This window comes from Trichomonas vaginalis, chromosome VI (genome assembly GCF_026262505.1).
Source record: "Trichomonas vaginalis G3 chromosome VI, whole genome shotgun sequence".
Classification (NCBI taxonomy): domain Eukaryota; phylum Parabasalia; order Trichomonadida; family Trichomonadidae; genus Trichomonas; species Trichomonas vaginalis.
In genome coordinates this window covers 10,491,261-10,515,808 of record NC_067208.1, presented here as the reverse complement: position 1 = coordinate 10,515,808, position 24,548 = coordinate 10,491,261, and the positions used below count along the sequence as shown (strand labels likewise).

The window sequence follows — 24,548 nt, the reverse complement described above, 5'->3', positions numbered from 1 at the left end:
CTCTTGTTGAGGGTCAAGATTTTTCGGCTGTTCCAAATCTTCATCTAGTTCTGTGAAGTTAGTTTCCAAAGGAGGACTTGTTCGTTTCCTTCAGGCTCTTCAGCTGTTGTTGCTGAACTATTTCTTCCATGTCTGGTTGTATCTGAACTTCTTCCTGTGGAGTTTCTTGTACCTATCTGCTGGCATTTCATATATTCCGAGACCGTTTTCAACAATTTCCCTATCTACGTCATCCGCATTCATAAGCTTTTGTTCTTTCGTTCCGTCTCTATTTTTTACGCGTTTCATGACGAAAGTTGAATTGTCATTTAGCTCTGACATCAAATATCTCGGAGTAAATTCATCCATGTCATTTGGATGATATGCTATTAAATCATATCCCTTAGCGAGCTTGTATTTTCCAGGTTTGAGATTATATCCGTTTGGTGCTGAGCCATAAAGCTAAATAGGTTCGGGTCAGTATTTCCATCCTTGAACTTTCCAATAGCTTCTTTATATCTGTCACTAAAGTCAACAGTATCTGGGAAACCACACTCTTCTTTAAGCATTTTTAAGAATTCTTGGTTTCCTTGTTCTCTACTTCTTTTATGTCCTTGCTCTGTTTGTGGTTGTTGTTGTGCAGGGTTTTTGAACTGTTGGTTGCTGTGCTGGTTGTTGTGTTGGTTGTTGTGCTGGTTGTGGAGGTGGTTGTTGTGCTGGTTGTTTGTGCATGCCTGTGTCTGTGTCCATGTGACGATGTAAATGTTTTAGGTAGTCCTGGTGCAGGTGCTTCTCTTGGAGGGTTTGGTGGTATATAAGTTCCACCAGCTGGCACATATGTTCCATCTGCAGCATAGTGTCCTACCTGACTTTTCGTTTTTAAGAAAGCATTTACTAGGTCTGTTTTGGTCTGTTGTAACTCTTTTTTCTTGACTTTCCACAACAGTTGCTCTAACGGCGTCATAGGCACTTTGAACTGCCTGTCTCGTTGCTGCATCTGTTATTTTCGTCATATTTTGTGCTACTTCTTTTAACTCTTTGTCGAAACCTTCAGACTTCAGTTTCTTTCCAGATGAGAAGTCGTTCACTTGTTTCACCTTACTATGAAGAGCTTCGAAAGCGTTCTTAAAGTCAGCATTTGTTAAAGCTTCATTTGAACTATCTTCATCCGCTTGTATTTTGCCTTATTGACCCTATGAGTTGGGCTGCTTTAGCGTTGGCTTGGGCATCTAACCAGTCATTGTTGGCTTTTATATATTCTGCGCTTTTCATTGCCTTTTGCATAGCCGCGTCGTTATTTTTACTTTCTTGTGCTAAGTTTTCATACTGTACGGTTTGGTTTTGCAACTGTAAAAGTTTTTCTGCCTTTACATTTGCTTCAACTTCCTTTTTATACTCATCGCTATCCATATATGTCTTCAGGGCTTTTTGTTTTATCTCTTCATCTTTCAGTATTTTATATTGAGTAGTATGGTTTTTTCAAATTTATGACATCTTGTTCCATTTTTGCTACTTCTGCTGCTTTTTCTGACACTTTTTTCGCATATTCCTCTGTACTTAGTTCTTTCAGTTGTTCTTCTTTCTTCTTTTTCTCTACGTTTAACTCATTGAGTTTCTTTGTGTGTCTGTCATATTCTAGTTTCTTTTCGTTTTCACTTATTTGCTTCTGTATGTCTATGTTTGACTTTTTGACATCTGCTATTTGATTTTTGAGTGAACTCAAATTCATTTGACTTTGAGGGTTATATGCTGTTCCGTCTGCAGCTCCACCATAGCCTGCCATTTTCGCTAAAAGTGCCGCTCTTAAAACCTCCACTCTGTGCACCAAGAACTCGGTTTAAAAAGCATAGGATTGCTTGACATTTGTTGCAACATAGTGGGGTCATTCAGCATTTGTTGTTGCAACTGTTGTTGTGGTGTCAGTTTTACTATTGGATGTTTCAATGCTCTCTTCCTCTTACGTATATTCTTACGTAGCTTACGTGGCATTTTAAGTGAAGTTAAAAAGCGGTTTTTGACAGATGTTTATATGACACTTTTTGTTCAGCACAAAAAACTACTCGGTCAACGGCGATGACTCTCAAAAACCGTTGTGCAAAAAGTTTTACCGTTGGACAAAAAAGCATATATAGAAAACAAAAAACGTTTATAGTTCATTCAATATTTGAGATGGAACGGTTTTCCAACGGTAACTATTAAATAAAATAAAAAAATAGAGGGGGTTACCGTTGACGAAAACGGTTCATCTCAAACTTTTCTATGAGTGGTCCGAAAAAAACAGTTTATTTTTGTCTAATGGAAGGAAGAAAAAGTGTCGCAAACAATTCGTCGACTACCTCTGCAGTTAAAGTTCCTACAACTTATGTCTCACCATTCTCAAAACCCTTACAACCTCCTATAATACCAAAGCAACTTCCTCATACAATTGCAAACAATTCGTCGACTACCTCTGCAGTTAAAGTTCCTACAACTTATGTCTCACCATTCTCAAAACCCTTACAACCTCCTATAATACCAAAGCAACTTCCTCATACAATTGCAAACAATTCGTCGACTACCTCTGCAGTTAAAGTTCCTACAACTTATGTCTCACCATTCTCAAAACCCTTACAACCTCCTATAATACCAAAGCAACTTCCTCATACAATTGCAAACAAATTGTCCAACAATTCAAGACATTCTACTCAAGAAAATACCATACAAACAAACGAAACAACAGATACAGTTGTACCAGACACAACAGGACAAGTTTTACAGTCTTCTCCAATTGCAAACCAATTGTCCAACAATTCAAGACAATCTACTCAAGAAAATACCATACAAACAAACGAAACAACAGATACAGTTGTACCAGACACAACAGGACAAGTTTTACAGTCTTCTCCAATTGCAAACCAATTGTCCAACAATTCAAGACAATCTACTCAAGAAAATACCATACAAACAAACGAAACAACAGAGGAACAACCAAGCGCGTCATCGATGACGACAAGGTCCCAGATGAGATACCTCGCGTTCGCGAAGCAATTTCAATCAGGAGATACAGAAAATACAGAAGAAAACACTACCATACCTGAACGTGTTCGCAGGCAATATGCTAAAAAAAGACTTCAACTCCTTGAAAAACTCAAAAACCAATGGGGAATTCAAGACGACACCGATTATTCGGAAGTGTTTCAGTCTGTTATGGATAGTTTGCAACCAGTTGAAAATGAAGTTAAAGACCCAGGTGTTCTCGTGGACTTGTTTGTTCAATACTTGCCTGTTACAGCAAACCTAATTGCACTACAAGCCATCGACCAATTTATTAGACTTTTCCCCAAAAATATGCAAACTTATTTGCGAAATGTGAAAATTGCTGAGTATGTCAGCATATATCCCAATACCTACAACTATCTCGAAGAATTGGATGAGTATGGGCAAAGGTCCTTTTACGTATACTTTTTTACCAAACCAGGACAGTCAAAACGGTTATATTGTATACAACCTTTACCAGAATTTCAAGACAATTTCCATGTCATATCCACTATAGCGTTAGATACACCAGAAAGAGTTCCATACGGTGGCAAAGTTAGTATTTCAAGCTTCCCGAAAGCTACCAAAGGACATCCTATAAAATTGGCAGAATTCACTAATTCAAATTGCCAATTCAAACAGGATGTTGAGTTTGTATTCTTACACGATACCACATTCATAATACAGACACCTCCAGATGGACTCTACAAAGTATTTATAGCTGGACACGTAGCACCAGATGACGAAGAAGAAGTCGAAGAAATCCTCACCTCAGAGAGCGAAGAAGAAGAAAATTTCCAAGACATTCAAGATTCAGAATATACCGAATAAAAACTTCATTTATACTAAACATCTTCAGGGCTAGAGGGCACGAAGTGCCTGGAAGCCCCACTACCTTTTTTTTTTTTTTTTTTTTTTTTTTTTTATTTGCCGTATAATTATAAATACAATGAAACATATTCGAAATTGAAAAGAATGACTTTTTCTGTTCTTTCAATCATTCAATTTGAATTTTGCAATATTGGATTTCTCATTAAATGCCTATTAAAAACAACAAGCAATTTAACTTACATTCAAATTTATTTGTGTTATATTCAATCTTCTCAAAACTTATAATTTTCGGCTATAGCATGATTATATGCTATATAATATAATAAACCTATAATAGTATCATTCTTTCAATTATTTGAAGAGAAAACCGAAAAAATCTATTTTCGGTCTATAACAATTACACATTTCATCCAAAATAACGTGCTTTTTCTATCCGCTCATTTCAACTTTTATCGGCACGCAGCTTAACTCAATTTTGATGTTTTTTCGCATTAACATGCAGCCCATATTAAATCCTGCATTTTACTGACATTATACCAGTTTATTTGAGAATTATGATTCTTTGATATCTCTTGTTTTAATTTAAATACATATAGTGAAGTTTCGTATGCTTATGGACATTTGAGATTTTTATTCCAAAAACGAATATCGCTTATTGTCAATGAAATATATTTTCATTCAAGATGAAGAATGCATAATTCAATCATAATCTACTATTTCCAAATTGTTTTGCATTTAGACATTAATTTGATAAAGAATATTATCTTTCGAAATAAAATATTATCAAATCAAAACATGCCATAATACATATCTTCAAATAAAGCATCTGTTAAATAGAATATGTACAACTCATTACATGTTTGAATCTCTAAAAGTGACGAAAATGAAACCTTGCTATATGCAGGAAGACAAATTTTAAATGTAAAGGGGTTTAGCTCAATGGGAGAGCGCAGATAAAATCTTTAGTATTGATAGTAAGATTTCTTACATCAAACGTTCAGATTTATAATCCTGAAATCTTGGTTCAACTCCAAGAACTCCTATTTTTGGTTTTTCCTTTTTGATATTTCAGTGTGGGAAGGTATATTAGCGATATTTTTTGATATTTAATAATCTAGCATATGCAGCAATCTTATATATAAATTAGATTAATCATGACATAATTTCAATCAAGTAGAATTTTTTAACCATCAACATTTTTCATTCAAAAATTGAATTAGTTGTCAAATTTGTAATTGATCTTAAAAGTGTAATAAACAGAAATTCATCAAAAGTGACAGCTCTCAATTTTTTGACATCTGTAAATTCTAAATTGAATGAGAAAAATGAAATAATACTAAGCATAATACAATATTCTAGATTTAATTATAATTAGGAAAAAGTTAGTTTTGAGAGTACTTTTCATAGGCATATAGAATGAAATCTTCTGAAAAATAATATCACATAAACTCATATTATTTTCTAATATATAACTATTTTATATAAAAATCAAATTCAATGATCTTAAAAGCGAAGGATAAACCTCAAAATTTACGAATATAATGAGTGGGAATATAATGCTTATCTATCATAAAACCATATGAAATATCAATTTTTGCTTTACGCCTAATTTTTGACGACAATTAGCAAAAAATGTTAAACGTTAACACTCAGTCCATTTGAATATGAAAAATAAAATTGACTTTGATTAAATGTTTTTATTTATCATGCAATTCTTCTTGCGACCAAAGATTTGAATAAAAGTTCAAAAAATAAGATAGCTTAAAAAATAATATACGGTAGTGTTTACTAATAGATGAATAGTATATAAATTCTATTAAAATGGATTTGATCCAAAAAAATATATAAAATTTGATCATAAATAAAATCGTTTTAAATTACTTCTTCATTTAAATTATAACAATTATTTTTGGTTTTATATTTTTTTGGATCAAATCCATTTTAATAGAATTTATATACTATTCATCTATTAGTAAACACTACCGTATATTATTTTTTAAGCTATCTTATTTTTTGAAATTTTATTCAAATCTTTGGTCGCAAGAAGAATTGCATGATAAATAAAAACATTTAATCAAAGTCAATTTTATTTTTCATATTCAAATGGACTGAGTGTTAACATTTAACATTTTTTGCTAATTGTCGTCAAAAATTAGGCGTAAAGCAAAAATTGATATTTCATATGGTTTTATGATAGATAAGCATTATATTCCCACTCATTATATTCGTAAATTTTGAGGTTTATCCTTCGCTTTTAAGATCATTGAATTTGATTTTTATATAAAATAGTTATATATTAGAAAATAATATGAGTTTATGTGATATTATTTTTCAGAAGATTTCATTCTATATGCCTATGAAAAGTACTCTCAAAACTAACTTTTTCCTAATTATAATTAAATCTAGAATATTGTATTATGCTTAGTATTATTTCATTTTTCTCATTCAATTTAGAATTTACAAATGTCAAAAAATTGAGAGCTGTCACTTTTGATGAATTTCTGTTTATTACAATATAAGAATTACATCAAAAGCTAATTACTATTAATGAATTTTACTAATATTAAAAATAACAAACAAATTTTTATTTATTCAACAATATAAGGTCGATGAAAAAATGAGCGTTTTTAAAAAACCGCCGTTTGAGAGGAAAATTGAGAGCCCCGATGTATACTTTTTGACATTGTCAAAAACTTTGAAAGGACAAAAAAAATTTTAGTGTCAGAAAGTTTACAAATGTATACTTTCTGACAAACAGACTCTCAGAAAGTACTCAAACTGCGGTTTTTAATTTCCGCACTTTTTTTTGACCTTATTCTTTTTTGCGTCGAGAACTTCGAGGAACCAAGGGTTTTGATGAAGGAGGACGCACAGCATATTGATATTCTTCCGCAGAAGCTCTTTTAGAATCTGTTGCAGTCTTCAAGTTCAATCTCGGCAAATTATAATTTTCTTTTCTTGCACTTTGTATAACTCTGTTGTTATTTTGTGGAGGAGCTTTAACAAGAGGCAATGCTTCAGAGTTATTCAAAGGAAGAGCGAATCCTCCACCACCGAAAACACTATCTCCACGGTGTCTTCTCTTGTATGGTCTGAACCTTTCTCTGTTGTTTGCTGTCGATGCACGGGCAGTTAATAATAATTTTTTGATGACATTTCTTTCCATTTTTTCTGATCGAAGTTCATCTCTTATTGTATCAATTTCTGCTTGTTTTTTGAGAACGTCAGGACTCTTGTTTTCGAATTTAATTTCTAAGTTATCCAATTCTTTTTGCTTTTCATTCAAAGTCTGATTTAATTCATTGATTTGATCAAGATATTGGTTACAATGAAGTCTTCTTAATGTTGTTTCTGCCTTAGTTAGTTTATCACGTGTATTCTTCTCAGTGATTCTTAATTTATTGCATTTATTCACAGCAGCGGTGATTTCATCTATTAATTTGTATTTGAATCTCAACAAATTAGCCTTTTCTGGATCTGTATGTTCCAGGAAAACCCATTTGTTAACAGTTATTGGACTACTAAGTTCTTGTTCGATTGCAACACTGAGGCCTTGATAATAAATGAGTTCTTTGAATAATCTTTTGTATTCTTCTTGAAGAGCTTTACAAGTCTTAAGTTTATAGTTGAGTTTATCTCTTCTTACAAGAGCTTTTTGCAAAGTTTCTTTACTTTCTTCTATTTTATCAATGATTTCTTCAAAAGAGTTCTTACATTGATTTAAAACATTAGTCATTGATGTGATCTTGGAATGTTGTTCTTGTATTTCCAACAAATTCTGCGCTATACCATTCTTTATCATTCGAATATCACTACTAATTTTGTCATTCGTTGTTTTGAGGACAGAAACATCAATATCACCTTGACCAACAATATGTATTTTATTTTCAATCTCTTCTTCAAGTTCTTTAACTTTTTTATATTGTTCTTCTGTAACTTTCTCGAGTTGTTCTTTTTCTTCGTTCATTGATTCAAGTTCATTTTGAAGATTAAGATAAACAAGATGTTCACGAGCTCCTTGATCATCCAATTTCCTTATTTCTTCTTTAAGTTGAAATGCTTGAGCTTTAATAGTATTAAATTCACTTCTTATTGCATCATTTGCCTTTTCTTCATTGATTACTTGACGTTTCAAAGTTACATAATTATTATGAACAGCAACTTTTAATGTACTTATTTGATGTGTTTCATTTTGTATATCATTTAACTTTAAGTTTAACTCATCTACCTTTTGAAGATTACTTTCTATTACTTGATTTACAGAGATAATATTATGATTATTTTCTCTTGTTTGATTGATATTTTCATTTATATCTTTTTGGATATTATCAGCAACACTTGAATTTTCCATAATTGCAGCTTTTTGTGATACTATATCTCCTTGTACTGATCTACTGAGTGCTTCAACATATTGGTTTGAAGATACTTCAGTTCCAATTTTATTTTGTAATTCTCTTACGCTTTTATCAGCAGCATCTGTATCAAGACGTTTCTTTCTTATATCAAGTTGACTTCTATTGATTTCTACCAAAGCATTTGTCATAATTTGTTGATTATCAAGAACAGCTTTTCTATATTCTGCCTTTGTTTGTGATAATTCTTTTTTATAACGTTTGAGTTCCGCATCATCATGTCTAAGATCTTCCAGTTCTTTATCTAATACAACAATTTGTTCTGGTAATGACCTTTTCATTTCTTCTTTTTCGATTATTTCTTTTTCCAGACGTTCTTTAATTTTTAGAGTTTCATTTGTCTTTTGTTGTGCAGCTTCTAACATTTTTTGTGTCTTCCTCAAGCCAACAATTTGATAAGTTCTATCTGCTTCATCATTCTTGTAATCATCTGCTAATCTGACCTTTAATTTCTTCATTTCGTTGATGTTTTGCTTTTTAGTTTGTATTTCGTTTTTCAGACGTTCGGTTTCATCCATTTGCTGCTTAATTACTTTTTGGAATTCTGTTGTATCATTTTGAATCTTTGTTATCTCTTCTCCTAGATCTACAACTGATTGCTTCCCTTCATAAATCTCTTTTTCTGAATCTTCAATTTCTGGGGCAATTTCTTTAGTAGATTTTATCATCGATGATGTCTCAATCTTAGTGTTGTCAATATCATTTCGTAATTGTGTTAATAAATCTGAATTCTTTTGAATTTCTGCTTTGATTTTTGTTATATCATCTTGAACATCTTGCATCGGTGTATTATCGATAATCTTTTCTTGTGTTCGTTCAAGAGCCACAAGTTTTGATAAGTTTTCGATTTCTATTTTAAGATTCACAATGATCATTCTTGATTTTTGTTCTTTTTCGGATGAAACATCTATGATATTCCATGCTTTTTCAAATTCAGATCGTAGTGTTCCTATTGTTTTCTGGTCTTGCTGAGTAATTGAGATAATGTTTGCGATTTGTTTTGAGTTTTTGAGTATATCTGCATTTAATTCACTTGCTCGCTTTACTAGTGCTTCATTATGCTCATGGGATGCTATTAAAGCTTCATGAAGTTTTTCATATTCCACTCTAAATTTTTCTAAGCTTTTATCATTCACCAATTCTTGAATAACACGTGCAAATGAGTTTTCTAGCTCCGTCATTGATACAGTTTCATCGCCAGCATCATCTGGCTTTGACGGGCTGCTCATACAAGAAAAATTATATACGTTTATCAAAAAATTTCGTTCATAAAATTCAAGAATATTTTATCATGCAGTTTTATTCATTTGCTCCTATTAAGTTGACATTTTGATCTATTCAAGTTTATGACAAAGATTTGACTAAGAAATTTGATTCAAACTGTTTATTGAGTTCAAAGGATATCACAAAGGAATCATAGCATTATTGGAAACAAAATATTATTGCAATTAGAAAATTCAAGAATTTGAGTAATGAGTTTAAATATTTTTCCGTATTTAATTCAAATTTATGATAAAATTGAGGGTATTCACGTCATATATTTATATGACTGCTTACAGAGAGCTGTATAATGCCTGTTAAAGAAATCAAGCGATTTGTGGCCTTAGGGCAAACATTTGAATATGTTTTCTACCCGGGTTTGTATTTTGTCGAATCTTATGGTCCTTCGGGCGGAGGTGATGGCCATGGTTCATATGTATCCGGTATTGTCGGGATAAATACAGCAATAAAGGTTTATGTGACTCTTGGCGGAAAAGGTCAAACAGGCAAATTTGACGGCTCGATAACCCCTGGTGGAGTAAATGGAGGCGGAAATGGCGGTAGAGGAAGTTTATATAAGGGAAGTATGACAATATCTGGTGGATCTGGTGGCGGTCGAACAGTAATTTCTTTGAATTCAGATCAAACATCACCTGTAATCGTTTCCGGTGGTGGCGGTGGTGGGGTAATGACTAGTGCTCAGTATCAATTCTTTAGCTTTGTTTGGGGAGATGCTGGTGGAATAAGGAGCAATGATGCTTCTTTTCAAACTTATTCTTATGTCCATGGAGTGTCGCAATCATTTAGAATTGAAAATGGCAGCGGACAAAATGGGAGAAACGGAATAGATAACACGGATTTATTTGCAGAAGGATCAGGCGGTGGTGGGGCTGGATATCGAGGAGGTTTAGCACCACAAGATGCTGGAACTATTACACCTGGATCAGGAGGAAGCTCCTATATCTCTGGTCATCAGGATTGCGAAATCGAAAAAAGATTCGTTTTTACTAAATGCATATTAAAGAATGGCACAGAAACTCAGTATGATGGCGATGGATACGTTATCATTTCCAGAATAACTTTAACTGAATCATCATGTCTGATTTTATTTTATCAACGTTCTATTTATTTCTTGTTTTTATTTATTTTAGGATAAACAATACTTTATTTCAATACTAATTTTTAATTATAGATAGAAGTTCACATTAATATGTGGAAAGAAGGTGTTTTATTAATCACATTTTAGTGTAGATTCTTATATCATCAACTCGTTTATCAGTGGTTCAGTTTCTTTTAATCCTGCTACTATTAATGCGTAATTTCGATTTATCAATGAGAAAATAACAAAAAATCAATGATTTAAGAACTCTCACTTGATATATATCGATTGATTTAGCATGCAGTATGATAATGGAATAAAGACAAGTCTGAATATTAATTTTTAGATCTTCATAAAATCTTGTACACTTAATAGACATGATATTGTTAGAATAGGTGATAGCTATTATGACAGTCTTGCGACTAAAAATGATCACCATCGCGCTTGCTATAAGGAACCATTTACAATTTTTTTATATTTTTTTTTATCCAAAAAAATGTTCTTCTTACTTGTTTTATCTTCACTTTCCGAAAATATTGACAACGGAAAGGGTATATATAAATCAGTCCAAAAAGGTGATGAGAAGAAAGATGCCACCTTTAAAAATCCAGATAAAAATGTTTCAATCAATTTGGGAAACGTGAAAGCTCAAAATTCTCTTCAAAATGTAAAAAATATATCTCAAATAAACGACAACGCAACTGATTCCGACGAAATTGATTTAGAATTACTAAATCGCGAAATTGTTAGAAAAGAACGAAGAGAAAGAGAACAAAAATTAAAAGAAATGAACCTAAATGCGACAAATAACACAAATACACACGATTCTAAACCAGAAAATTCATCAATCGAGTTCGAAATTCCTTCAAATGAAAAAACTACAAATAAAACAGTAAAAAATGAAAATACAATGATGAACAAAAACGAATCTTTGCAACAAAATGAAAATTCAACAGAGATAAAATTAAATGTCGAAATAAACAATGGAAACGCAACGGAAATCGTGAAAAGTAATCATACCGAGAAACAAGAATCCGACAACAAACTACATCTTAATGAAAAAGATCAAGAAAAAGAAAATGAAATTAATAAAGAAATTAGCGATATTATTGACGATAATAATCATAATGCAACAGCTGAAAATAATGAAAACGATCTTAAAAACGATCCTGTGAAACTTAAAAACGAAACAAACTTTGAATCAGAAATAATCAAATCTTTATTGAACGAGACAATTCCTGATCAACAAAATGAAACAGTGGCTAACCTTACAAAAGCTAATTCCACAAAATTGGCAAAAAATAAAATTGATATTGCGAATTTCAGACCACTTGAAATAATTCAGGACGATGAAGTAATGAATGAAACAATACAGCATGATAACATGACTAAAAAAGAAGAAATCCAAATTAATAAGAATAATGAAACAATTTCAGGTAAAAAACCAGAAGAACACCTCAAGAATGACGTAAAAGTTAATGAAACAGAGATTAGCAAGTCTTCTGGAGCGGAATACATGAAGAATACGACAAATACTGAAATTAAACAAGAAAACACAATCAAAATCGAAGAAATTGTATCAGAAACCAACATAACCAATGAAAACATAACTGAAAACGCAACAACTACAAAAATTGAAAATAAATTAAATATTAGTGAAGAAAATTCCACAAAAATCAAGTCCGAAAAATCACAAACGATAGAAGAGACAAATTCAACTAAAGCGGTCCCAGAAAAATCAGAAATTAACGTTTCTCAAATTCAAACACAAAACGAAAGCATTACAACCATAGATGAATATGCCGATAATGGAAACATTACTGTCAAGGACAAATTAAATGAAAAACCAAAAGATAAAATTATCAAATCCCAAAATGAGACAAAAATCGAAGAAACAAACAATGAAACAATGATTAAAGAAGAAAATAATACAATTGTCCAAGAATCAAAGGTTATTTCGGAAGTAAAAGAGAATATTTCCGAAAATCAACCACAAAAGCAATCAGATGCTCAAAACACAGAGAAAACGGATGTAACCGAAGAAGGTACATCAAATGTTACTCATTCAGAAGAGAAAATACAAGAAAATCCAAATATTACAATTTCGGAAGTAGAAAAGGAGCCAGATACACAAGAAAACATCAAATCAAACATTACAGAACCAGAGAAATCTTTGATTGATCATTCAGAAGAAAAGAATTCAGATAATAAAAATATTTCAGAATCAAAGGTCGAAAAACAATCAGAAACACAAGAAAAAGAGAAAGCAGATGAAATCAAAGTAGAAAAATCCATTGTTGATCATTCCAAAGAAACAATTTCAGAAAATAAAAATTCGTCAGTTTCCAAAGCCGAAAACAAATCGAGTGAATCCCAAATCTCGATTTCTAATGTCTATGATGACGATATTATCGATTCAATATCATCATCTCCAACAGATATTCCAGCTCCAAAGGAAGTTAACCTTGGCGAGTCCTCAGTTGTTGATTCCACCTCAACGACACATTCCAAACAGGTTTCCACTGACAACGAGTGCACACAACCTTGCCATCAAAACGCGGAATGCATCAGAGGAAAATGCGAGTGCAAAGAAGGCTATACAGGCGATGGAATCAAAGTATGTACAGATGAGATCCCGGATGTTGTGTCTTTAGATCCTTCTTCAGGCGATTCAAGCGGTGGAGCTGAAATCCAAATAACCTTGTCAAAAATTATTACAACAAAACACTCTGTTTTCGTTAGATTTGGCTCTTCTATTGTCCGCGCACAGTCAGCAGTACAGAAAGTTGTTACTGTTGTTGTTCCTCCGCATGAAGCCGGTGAAGTTCCCGTCGCAATTTCTTACGACCAAAAGAGTTGGAGCTCTAAAACAAAATTGTTCAAATACACACAGGAAGGAAATAACGGAAAGTTCGGATTATCCTTCAATGTTGTTATAATTGTTGTTATTGTTGTTGCTGCTGCAATTGGAGCTGCTGTTTCAAAGTTTAAGTCGGGAAAGAAGAAATCTAAACCAGTAATTTCAATAAACTCCCAATATGATGATAAGGAAACAGAAGACTTTGAAAGGCAACCTCTACTTCCTAAGAAGAGATCTCATCAAGATTAATTTATCTGTCCGATAATTTATTTGAAATAAAATATTTACATTTTCGCATAATTATTTGATATTTTCTCAAGACAGTCATAATGCATTTTTTATGTATGATTCAATTAACCAGTTTTAAATTGATGAAAGTTAATCTCAATTAATTTTTAATGTCTATGCACTCATAGTATAGAATTCCACCACTTCATTGTCGTAGCTACGTTCAATCAAGAAGATAACATAAAATCATAATCAATATAATTTTTGTTCGAACTGTTTATCAATAATACATCCAGATGATTGAAAAGTTATTAAAAAAGATTTTCTTCAACAAATAGCTAAAGAAGTAAAAAATTTAATTTACAAACAAATAATATATATATATATTTTCTGATCTAAACCATGAACGATGATAATCGTTTGTTTTTGATCATATTTTGAGCCTTATCGGCGCAAGAAAGGCAGTATGGCTTATTTCTAATAAAAGAATAAGGAACGTGTGCCAAATTTTGGCGACATCCAGTGCATACAAAGCATTCTGGATGAAAAACCAAACCATTGCGGACGATATTTTGGCCTTCGACTTGTAATTTGCAAACGCAACAAACAGATTTCGGAGATTCGGGGGCATGATTCGGACAGTAGAATTTCCCTGATCGTTGTACGAAATTATTTTGCTGAAGAACTTGACCACATTTTGCACAGGTAAAATGCTCTTCACAGAAACATTTTCCGGCTACTATCACTGGTTTATCAGTGAGCTGGCCATTGCATTGATGACAAATAGGTGCTTTTGGCTTTACCATCCTTGCACAATTCTGACAGTAAACATCGTTGTTAATTGTAATTGGAACATGAAGAGGCCCTCCACACCTTTTGCACACAAAGTGCTTTTTATGGAATGGCAAAGGTCCATGGTAATAAACATCATTACCACATGGATTACCACATCTTGTGCACCGTGGGCCAAAAGAAGCTAATGGAGTATATGAATCTGCTGCCGTATCTGTGGGAGCGGACATATTTCCTAAAGATCTAATAATTTTTAACACTTCCTCGTCCTCTGGTTCCATTGGAGCTGCAGAGTATGATGTACTAGGCATTATCCGCGGAACAGCAAAATCTACTGGCCCATGAGGTTCAATAGGAAGGTATTTTGACATAATAAAGAATTGACAAATATCTTTCAAAAATCATTTATTTTGAATGCAATACTTTCAAAAAAATTGAATGAAAATCGATAAAATGAAAATCAAAACCATCTTAAATTTATTTTCTTGATCGATGAGGATGGCATATGCCGATCTCTTTTTTCTGAACGAAAATGCCTTACAACTTTCGGTTATAAAATTGACAATAAACATTTCAATTTTATTAAAACCACAAATGAATAATTATTACTCTGGAAATTTGGAAATGTATTAATCAGACAAATACACCATCTTACGCACGCATTCATACAATTTTAAGATAGCTTTTTTTTTGAATGCGATAGGAACTCTAATGTCAGCTTTGAGGTTAAAATCTTTTCGCAAATAATGTGATTCATGCCTTTGCTCTAATTACAAAGAGTCCATTATTTGAATCTGGGTGAAATTCAATCTTCTACAGAAGATTTGCGATATTAAAATAGTTTTTCCAAGTTCACCGAAGTATTTAATGTTATTTTAATAGAATAGCAGGTTTGGAAGATGAGAAATGTTTTCTAAGTAATTATGAAAGATTAGTAGTATATGAGGGCGGGTTATGTGACATTTTTTGTAAACGTAAGAATTCATACAATATTGAACGATTTTGTATCATTATTTTTAACATTAATTTTAAAATAATTTATTTTTTTTTATTCTTACATAAATGACCCAACAAGTAAAACCAGATAAAATAGATTATCGAATTTTAGAGGATGGTGTTCCTGTTTATATTCAAAGATTTAAAGGGAAGTAATATTATAGAATTCTTAATCCTGAATACATAAAACATTTATTTAAAAAGGAAGACTGTGAATTATTAAACGTTAATGAATATGAAACCAATATAATATTTGAAGATAACAAACTTACAAGCTTCGAACATGAAAATGATATAATATTCGAAGATGAAAAAAAGAAAGAGATTGAAAAGCAATTCAATGAATGCCTTTTAAATACATATGCGCACATTATAAGACATAAAATGAAATTAATTCCTTATTAATCAAAAATATTTTTTTTATCTTTATATAAAGATGACAAATAGAAAATTTTTCATCTTTGATATCTATTATTGCCCAAACGTGTATGGACTACATGTAGAACTTAAAATAAAGGAAAGGGATACATATGAAGAATATATAAAATTTTGTAGAAAAAACGATTATATACCGGAGTCAAAGAATATATTCTTGCAAAATATAAAACCTATTATAAAGGTCGGAAAGATTAAATTTCCGTGCATAGTAGAAATATACTTAGATGATGTATGTGACGAATTTCAGAAAAAGATAAAATTTACAATCGATGTTTACAAGATAGGATCTATATGAGACAGAATAGATTCCCAGATACTGTTCAAGATAAAGATTCCGAAAACAATGGTTACTTCTATGATCTATTAAGCGCTATACTACGATTCATTGCCATTTCAGATGATTATATTGTTAAATTCCATCCAAAATATGATCCAAATCCATACACATCCATATTATGCAACCTGACAAAGTATGGAAAGAAGTTTACCATCCTCACCACACCGTATTCTCATTACTATGCAATAAAGAACTATGGAAATCAAACATTTTACGGTGACGATAAAACTTGTCCAAGTGGAATTGTTATCGAAGATAGCGGTCTTGGTGCCAATAACACTCCTGAAGGTGTTATTTACTATACAGATATAAGTAATTCATATACAAATCATCTTACCCATGGAAAATTCAGAAGAATTAGTGATGTCACAATGGCGATGCTTTTGGACAGTGGTAACTATGAAGTTGATTGGACAATGGCTCAGCCATTAATATGGGGAAATAAAGATTCAATCGATGGACAATTTATCAAAGATTGGCCCTTAGCCCCTCCCCAAACAGCTTTACCAGATAATTATTTCTTTAACCCTGGTTTACAACAAACTAATATTGGCTATGATTTCAACACATGGGGAACTCCATATACAGAAGCAATAAATTGTTCAAATCCAGCAGGTGAAGTACAAAGAGAATACTGCAATAATCCAACATATTACAATCCAAAAGGATACTTTCAAACTGGTGTAATCGACACATATAATTATCAACCAGTAAAATTCCCTTCATTTATGTGTCCAAGTGGAAAGGCAGCTGTTGAAGGTTTGACACAATACTCTGATGATACATGTGCAAGTTATCAATGCCATGGATACACCAGCTTCACATTAGATGTTATTGTTGATGAAACAACAAATGCAACACAGACATTCACATGTTCATCGAAAGGACAAACATTTACATTCACTAGAACCTATCCAGGTAACAGATATTCAACAAAAACTGTTACATGCCCATCACCAGAACAGTTCTGCAGAACAAGACAAATGTTGGATCAACACTTCACTAGTGATCCATTTGTTGGTGTACTCTTCCCAACACCAAAACCAACACCTGCGCGAACACCAGCTCCAACACTGAAACCAACACCCCAGCCTACACCAATTTTCGATTCTATTCCATAATTCGAACCAATCAGAATCAAAAATGATTGCAGATTCTTCAACGGAACATATCCCGATCCACAGTCATGTTCATCGGTTGGACAAACTGTTACTTGGGGTGGTGGAACTTTCACATGCCGTGAAGAAGACATTATGACCGCAGAGCAAATTCAAGCATATCAACAAACAATTGAAAACACCAGAGTATATTTAGAGCGAATATTGCGTGTTAAACCACTTCCAGACAGATACATTGGTTACAGCGATGAATTCTCTGCAGCTATGAGAAATTTAACAGTCATTGCAACAAACTGTGATTTATATATTGTATGGATGGTCCATCCAAGTGATTCAGATGATGATTTATTCCAAGTTGCAGATATTAGTTATTGGGATACGACATATTGGGCATATCATCAAATGACAGTTATTTTTAATCCAAGAAAAATTCCTACTCAAGCATCCCAGATCAATACAAGAAATGACAATTTCTTTAATAATCTAATGTCAGCAATATTAGTTGGTATACAAACTCGTGGACATTTCCATGCTAAGTTATCATCAAATTATTATCCAAATCCTTACTGTTTCTTTACGAAGAATGAAATTCAATATGCTGTTCTTACAACTCCTTATGCTCATCATCATGGTAAACATTTCTTTGGACAAGAATGGTTCGTTGGAGATGACAATACTTGTCCATCAGGAGTTTTATTATATCCAGATTCTTTGAGACCACACACAGCATTTTATCCCGAAGATATGCTTGTTCCTTTAAATCTTCAACATGATGGTGTTCCATTCTTAAGATTCACAGAGGTTACAATGGCAAATTTACTTGATTCAGGAAACTTCGAAGTTGATTGGAGATTTGGAAAACCGCTTATCTTTGGTAATAAAGAATACATCAATGGTGAATATATGCCAAATTGGCCACTTGGTCCTGCTTATACAACACTTCCTTGGTATTATTTTGAAAATCCAAATGTTTCACTTGATGAGTCTTCATTTACATTCAAATCATGGGGAATTGCATCTAGTTATAATGGAGATTGTTCAGATCCAAATATTGCATCGTATTTCACAGAATATTGTAATGCACAATCATACTATAATCCATATGGGTATCAAAAATTCGGCTCGAAATATATAAACTACTATTTACTTAAAGGACAAAGACATTATTGCGATGATGGAACAGCCACAATTCCAGGCATGACATACTATGATGAAGATGAATGCGCTGTTTATAACTGTGCAGATGATTATCAATCATTCACAATAAACGTTGTAACTGATCAAGTAGCTCATGAATATCTTTCAATTAACTGCTCAGCTGATGGGCAACAATATTCATATATTAAGAATTATGCAGTTGGTGCACAGCTTACCAGAACAGTTGTTTGCCCTCCACCAGAAGCATTTTGCAGAACAGTAGAAGGATATGATGAATGGTATCCAAGTAATCCATTCCAGAATGTTTTATTCCCTACGCCAACACCATTCGCTACACCAAGAATTACACCAAAAGTTACTCCAATCATGACGCCAGCTTATACTCCTAAGAACACTCCAGTTAAGACACCTTATTCAACAGCAAAGACAACACCATTTATCACACCTTTTAAAACACAGCACACAACACCATTTGTTACAGTGTTTTCAACACCAGTATTCACACATAAAACAACACCAATTAACACACCATTCAAAACACAATTCATGACACCTCATTCTACTCCTCATTCAACAGCAGCTTACACACCTAAATATATGGCTAAACAGACACCATTCAAAACTGCCCATTTGACTCCTAAATTGACACATTTTAACACTCCAAAGTTGACTCCTCATTCAACTCCTCATTCCACGGCACAAGTTACACCTCACATTACACCTTTTTATACTCCAATTGCTACATATGCAGAGTCAGCAAGCCGTAAAGTCTATCGTAAACATAAACCAGGAACATACATGGGCTTTGCATACTTCTGCCAAGAAGTTTAATATGTTTATTATTACTAAAAAAATTGCGATTTTTTTTGTATTATAAATTTATAATATCTTATCAAGACATTGATTCATATGATTACAATGAATTGAGAAGTAACAATGAATGCTATTTTAATTGGAATAATGCGTTATATTAACTAGAAAACAGATTATTAAAAATTGAAAAGTTGTTAACCTAGTTAGTGATTGCTTAAATTATATTGCAAAATGTATATTTATGTAAGGACATTGAAATCATTTCAAGTTTCTTTCACATTTTGATTGAAATTCAAATAATGTGAAAATGATGATAATTTTTTACTGTCGAATAAAGGCATTGACTCTTATGAATATAATGAATTGTTTTTAGGTAACGGTTCACTTCATCTTCACAAGACGTGTAGTTTACAACTATTCAATTTTGAAATACGAATAAAGGCATTGACTCTTATGAATATAATGAAATATAAGGCATATCGATTGGTATTTCAAAATTGAATAGTTGTAAACTACGCATCTTGTGAAGATAAAGTGAAACGTTACCTAAAAACAATTATCTTAAAAATTGAATAGGTATAAACTAAGCCAACGGTTTCTTAAATTTTTTAATGTGTAATCAAGGCATTGACCCACCTGATTACAATGTATTGAGGAGTAACTATAAATCCTATATTGATTCGTATAATGCGTTATATCAGCTAAAAACGGATAAAGAAGAAGATTTAAGATCAATTTACAATATGATCAAAACAGAATTGATTGATTCAAAGAAGCAACTCCCAGAAAATGTCATCCAAGATATTTTAGATCTCATTCCTTATAACAATCGTTATTCAAATTCATACTTAGTTCTTGTCAAGCTCATTTCTGAAGATTATCAAGTAACAATTGATGTCAATCCAATTGAAGATTTAACTAAATGTTACCTTCACGAAGAGGATGGAAAAATCATTTTAGGCGCAATAGTTAACAGTTCAAAAAATCAAGACATCCATTCGGAAAATACGATTTACAGAGCAATTATGAATGATGACAAAGAAAGATTCATTTCATTCACAGAAAGTGATAGTTTTGATAAAAATCAAAAACTTAAAAACAATTTATATCCATATCATTCGACAAGTTATTCATTTCTTGAATTATGTTGCTACCATGGAGCAGTTGATTGTTTCAAGCTATCAAGATCGAAATTTAAATCAGAAATAACTCAGCAATGCCTAGAATTTTCATTTTTGGGTGGAAATCCAGATATCATGAGTGAATGTTTGAAGTATCAAACACCAGATGAAGAATGCATGAAATATGCAATTATTTCGCACAACATTGATTTTGTTACATTCTTGATGAATGAATATGATATAGAGATTGATTTAGAATACTGTGGAGAATATAATAATCTTGAAGCATTTTTCATTTATTTCGACCAAACTAATGATGTTGACAAATGCTTTATTTATTCACCGATATTTAATATTCCATCCCTTTTCGAATTATTCATTTCACTTGGTGCAGACATCAATGCAAAAGATATAAATGGCATAACAGCTCTTCATCAGGCATCAATAAGTAATAATAAAAAGGCAGTCGAATTCCTTCTTTCACATGGTGCAAATGTCAATGAAAAATGTTATGACTTCAAAACAGCTCTTCATTTTGCGACAATTCTTAATTATATAGAAATAGTTGAACTTTTTCTTTCGCATGGTGCAAATATCAATGAAAAAGATTTTGATGAAAAAACTCCTTTTGCTTATGCCATGTTACATAATTATAAAGAAATAATTAAACTTTTTCTTTTACATGGTGCAAATCCCAATGAAATAATTAATGAGGAATGTACAGCTCTTTTCTATTCTTTGTTCAATGATGATAAAGAAATAACTGAACTCCTTCTTTCACATGGTGCAAATGCCAATGAAAGAATGAATGATGAAAATACAGCTCTTCATTTTGCCTCGATACGCGGAAATAAAGAAATAGTTGAACCTTTTCTTTTGCATGGTGCAAATATTAATGAAAAAAATTGCGATGAACTAACAGCTCTTCATCTAGCAACAAACTCCAAACACAAAGAAATTGTTGAACTTCTTCTCTCCCATGGTGCAAGTATCGATGAAAAAAATATTACCGGGCAAACACCTCTCTTTTTTGCAGTTCATAACAAATCTATAGAAATAGTCGAACTTCTCCTTTCACATGGCGCCAACATCAATGAAAAAGATATGTTTGGAAAAACACCCATTTTTCAAGCAGAATCTTTTAGGGAATTAGATTTGATTGAGTTTCTTATTTCACATGGTGCAAATATTAATGAAACAAATAACAATGGAGAAACACTTCTTGATTGTGCAATTTCTATTAATAATGCAGAATTAATCGAATTTCTTCATTTACATAACTCAAAGAGTTAAATTATGTTCTAAGAATTTATAAATTATTTCCTCCATAAAACTTCAATTTCTAAGAATTTTTACAAAAAACATTATAAATATTGATTACATCCTATTATAAATTTGACAAATTATTTATTAGACCCGATCTTAATAATGAACTTCCTTATTGGAATCGAGAGTGCCATTATATTCAAAATCCTCGTGTTAATACACTACATTCACAGAATCTAAGTTCTTCTTTGTGAAAAATCGGCTTCAATATATCGAGATACAGTTTGAATCTAATTTTAATAGTATGAGCAGTATGAGATCTTGCAAAATATATTAGTTACATGTACTGTTATTGCTTTTTACAGATTAGTGACTTTGTATATTTTCGATATTACCATATTTATATGTATATTTACTCGCAAAATGATAAACTATTATGTATATTTATGTTGAATATAATATGATTTTTTTTCAACATATTAGATTCACAAAACAGGATCCTCATCACGTTTTCCACCATTCAAGATAAGAATACTTGATAATTCATCATTAATTGAATAATTTAAAGGTGTCATATCAAATATATTCTTGGCATTAACATTTGCTCCATGAGTGAGTAGAATTTTTGTCATTTCAATCTTATTATTAAGTACTGCATAATGTAGCGGTGTCATTCCATTATTATCTTTCGCATTAATATCAGCACCATTGATTAAAAGAAATTCGGCAACTTTCTCATCAAACTTGAAGGATAATATCGAATCATGAAGTGGAGTTTTTCCATCATCATCTTTTGAATTGACATCAGAATCATGTGAAACAAGGAATTCAATTAAGTCTATGCCACCAAATAGCGCTGCATAATGTAGTGGCGCTTTCCCTAAATCATCTTTTGAATTAACTTTTGCACCTTTAGAAATAAGATATTCAGCGACTACTATGTTATTATTTTGTGCTGCCATATGAAGTGCAGTTTTTCCTTGGGCACCTCTTGATTTGATATCCACACCAAGAGATATAATTGTTTCTATTACATCTATATTGTTTTTAACAACTGCGTTATTAAAAGCATTAGTTTCATATATGTCTGAAACGTTAACAATTGCTTGTTTTGATAAAAGAAATTTTATCATTTCAAGGTTGCAGTTCTCAATTGCATACATAATTGGTGTTTTATTACACATATCATGCGCATTAACATCAGCACCTTTTATTATTAATAATGTTACTATCTCAATATAATTGTTTATCACTGCAATGTGAAGTGGACTAAATCCTAAATTGTTTTGAACATTCACTTTTGCTCCAAGAGAAATGAGATATTTTGCAATTTCTTTATTCTTTGTATCCAATGCTGTCATAATCGGACAATTTCCTAAATCATTTCGTGCATTTACATCGGCCCCATGAGAAATAAGGATTTCCATAAATTGCAGTCTACTTTGTTCCACACAAAAATGAAGTGGTGAATTTCCATCATTAGTTTTAGCATTGACATTTGCCCCTTTTGATATAAGATACTCAAAAATCTCAACACTAGAATTTATTGATGCATTGCATAGAGCAGTCACTCCCATTTCATCTATTGCATTAATATCAGCTCCAGCATCGATAAAATATTTAACAAGATCTAAAGAATGAAATCTGGGCGAATAAATAAACGTTTTGTTGACTCTTTTGGTTTGATCTAAATAGATAATCAATGCTTGTATGTTAAAATGCGTCGCACAGCAATCTAAATCAATATTCAGACCATAATTATTCGCCAAATACTCTATAAAATTAGTGTTATGTGCAATAATTGCATAATGCATGCATTTTTCATTAGGATCTATTTCTTTTAGACATTCAGATATAATTTCAGGATTTCCACTTAAAAATGAAAATTGAAGACAAATAGGTGTGATTTCTACATTCAATGCTGATATTAAAATCTTGAAACAATGTGATGCTCCATGATAACAACATAATTCAAGAAAAGTATATCCTTGAAACACATTAACATCTTCATCTTCAGGTATTGGGTATAAATCACTTTTTAATAATGATTTTTCATTAAAATTGTCTTGATTAATGAGATATATAAAAGATTTTTTCATCATCATCCATGATTGCCCTATAAATTATGCCTTCTGGATGAACATCCAAAGTATAATTTTGAAAATCAATATTTGCTTTTTGCTCATCACTCAAATCACTTTCAATTTCTTTATCAAAAAAGTAAAGATATACGCTATTAATATCGCCAACATCTTTTGGATTAAAATCTTGAAGAATTTTTGTGAATATCTTGAAATATGATTTGAGGTAACGATTTCTATAATAAGAAACTAAATAAATTATGTTCAGTATTTGTGTTATTTGAGTTTTATTTGTTTTGATTATGAATTCTTTTATATGAGAATAAATTTCGTTGATCTCGCCTTCATCAATGGCTTTTAGCTTGTACAATAAACTGTATGCATTGTCATAATCTCCAAATTTGCTCATGAGATCATCATAAACCAAACGTGGAAATTCTTCTTGCGTCATTATCAATTTTAAATTGGAAACTAAAAGATATGTTACTCTTAGCTAGACAAAATATTAATAATGCATCAATTCTTCAATATGTCATGAAGAAACAAAGTTTCTATTAATATCTTGAATAAATCATGCCAGACTTGCTATCTGAATATAAGTTGAGAATAATATAACAAATCGTTCAGTTAACAATGTCGAATTATTGAATCTTATCCAATTTTTTGTTCTTTTAGTTTATAAGAATTGTATTTAAGCGGAAAATAAATATACAATGCATATTTATGATATTTCAACGCAAAAAG

The 24,548-nt window shown here is 31.8% G+C and overlaps 9 protein-coding genes, 1 non-coding gene and 1 pseudogene across 11 annotated transcripts, besides 5 other annotated features; 7 read left to right on the top strand and 4 right to left on the bottom strand.

Moving 5' to 3' along the window:
• Window positions 1-2,047: part of a mobile genetic element that runs on past the window's edge.
• Window positions 236-1,968, bottom strand: TVAGG3_0840050 (annotated as a pseudogene). Its single transcript has one exon. A coding segment is annotated over exon 1 (1,733 nt).
• Window positions 2,048-2,757: 710 nt separating the features above from the next.
• On the top strand, window positions 2,758-3,825 carry TVAGG3_0840030 (attachment subunit-related family; the record flags this gene model as incomplete). The annotated part of the gene is made up of 1 exon (XM_051248813.1): window positions 2,758-3,825. The coding sequence occupies one exon, from the start codon at window positions 2,758-2,760 to the stop codon at window positions 3,823-3,825; it is 1,068 nt and encodes a 355-aa protein (XP_051084288.1).
• A 925-nt stretch (window positions 3,826-4,750) lies between these two features.
• Window positions 4,751-4,868, top strand: TVAGG3_0840020. Its single transcript has one exon. It is a non-coding gene; the product is annotated as a tRNA-Leu (tRNA).
• A 207-nt stretch (window positions 4,869-5,075) lies between these two features.
• Window positions 5,076-5,112: a mobile genetic element.
• A 1,187-nt stretch (window positions 5,113-6,299) lies between these two features.
• Window positions 6,300-6,336: a mobile genetic element.
• A 94-nt stretch (window positions 6,337-6,430) lies between these two features.
• Window positions 6,431-9,644, bottom strand: TVAGG3_0839990 (cilia- and flagella-associated protein 58-related family; the record flags this gene model as incomplete). The annotated part of the gene is made up of 1 exon (XM_001327274.1): window positions 6,638-9,466. One exon carries the CDS (start codon window positions 9,464-9,466, stop codon window positions 6,638-6,640), a length of 2,829 nt encoding a protein of 942 aa, XP_001327309.1.
• Window positions 9,645-9,756: 112 nt separating this feature from the next.
• TVAGG3_0839980 (glycine-rich protein family) lies at window positions 9,757-10,653 on the top strand (the record flags this gene model as incomplete). Its single annotated transcript, XM_001327275.1, has 1 exon — window positions 9,808-10,653. The coding sequence occupies one exon, from the start codon at window positions 9,808-9,810 to the stop codon at window positions 10,651-10,653; it is 846 nt and encodes a 281-aa protein (XP_001327310.1).
• A 434-nt stretch (window positions 10,654-11,087) lies between these two features.
• On the top strand, window positions 11,088-13,753 carry TVAGG3_0839970 (immunoglobulins domain-containing protein; the record flags this gene model as incomplete). The annotated part of the gene is made up of 1 exon (XM_001327276.1): window positions 11,093-13,705. The coding sequence occupies one exon, from the start codon at window positions 11,093-11,095 to the stop codon at window positions 13,703-13,705; it is 2,613 nt and encodes an 870-aa protein (XP_001327311.1).
• Window positions 13,754-14,019: 266 nt separating this feature from the next.
• On the bottom strand, window positions 14,020-14,859 carry TVAGG3_0839960 (uncharacterized protein; the record flags this gene model as incomplete). The annotated part of the gene is made up of 1 exon (XM_001327277.1): window positions 14,080-14,847. The coding sequence occupies one exon, from the start codon at window positions 14,845-14,847 to the stop codon at window positions 14,080-14,082; it is 768 nt and encodes a 255-aa protein (XP_001327312.1).
• A 795-nt stretch (window positions 14,860-15,654) lies between these two features.
• Window positions 15,655-16,109: a mobile genetic element.
• Window positions 15,754-16,056: a mobile genetic element.
• A 92-nt stretch (window positions 16,110-16,201) lies between the features above and the next one.
• On the top strand, window positions 16,202-17,368 carry TVAGG3_0839930 (regulation of choline O-acetyltransferase protein; the record flags this gene model as incomplete). The annotated part of the gene is made up of 1 exon (XM_001327278.1): window positions 16,202-17,368. The coding sequence occupies one exon, from the start codon at window positions 16,202-16,204 to the stop codon at window positions 17,366-17,368; it is 1,167 nt and encodes a 388-aa protein (XP_001327313.1).
• Window positions 17,369-17,500: 132 nt separating this feature from the next.
• TVAGG3_0839920 (regulation of choline O-acetyltransferase protein) lies at window positions 17,501-19,354 on the top strand (the record flags this gene model as incomplete). The annotated part of the gene is made up of 1 exon (XM_001327279.1): window positions 17,501-19,354. One exon carries the CDS (start codon window positions 17,501-17,503, stop codon window positions 19,352-19,354), a length of 1,854 nt encoding a protein of 617 aa, XP_001327314.1.
• Window positions 19,355-19,947: 593 nt separating this feature from the next.
• TVAGG3_0839910 (ankyrin repeat and SOCS box-containing protein 4 family) lies at window positions 19,948-21,820 on the top strand (the record flags this gene model as incomplete). Its single annotated transcript, XM_001327280.1, has 1 exon — window positions 19,948-21,750. The coding sequence occupies one exon, from the start codon at window positions 19,948-19,950 to the stop codon at window positions 21,748-21,750; it is 1,803 nt and encodes a 600-aa protein (XP_001327315.1).
• A 318-nt stretch (window positions 21,821-22,138) lies between these two features.
• Window positions 22,139-24,246, bottom strand: TVAGG3_0839900 (cyclin-dependent kinase inhibitor 2C-related family; the record flags this gene model as incomplete). The annotated part of the gene is made up of 1 exon (XM_001327281.1): window positions 22,209-23,828. One exon carries the CDS (start codon window positions 23,826-23,828, stop codon window positions 22,209-22,211), a length of 1,620 nt encoding a protein of 539 aa, XP_001327316.1.
• Between the last annotated feature and the right edge of the window lie 302 nt (window positions 24,247-24,548).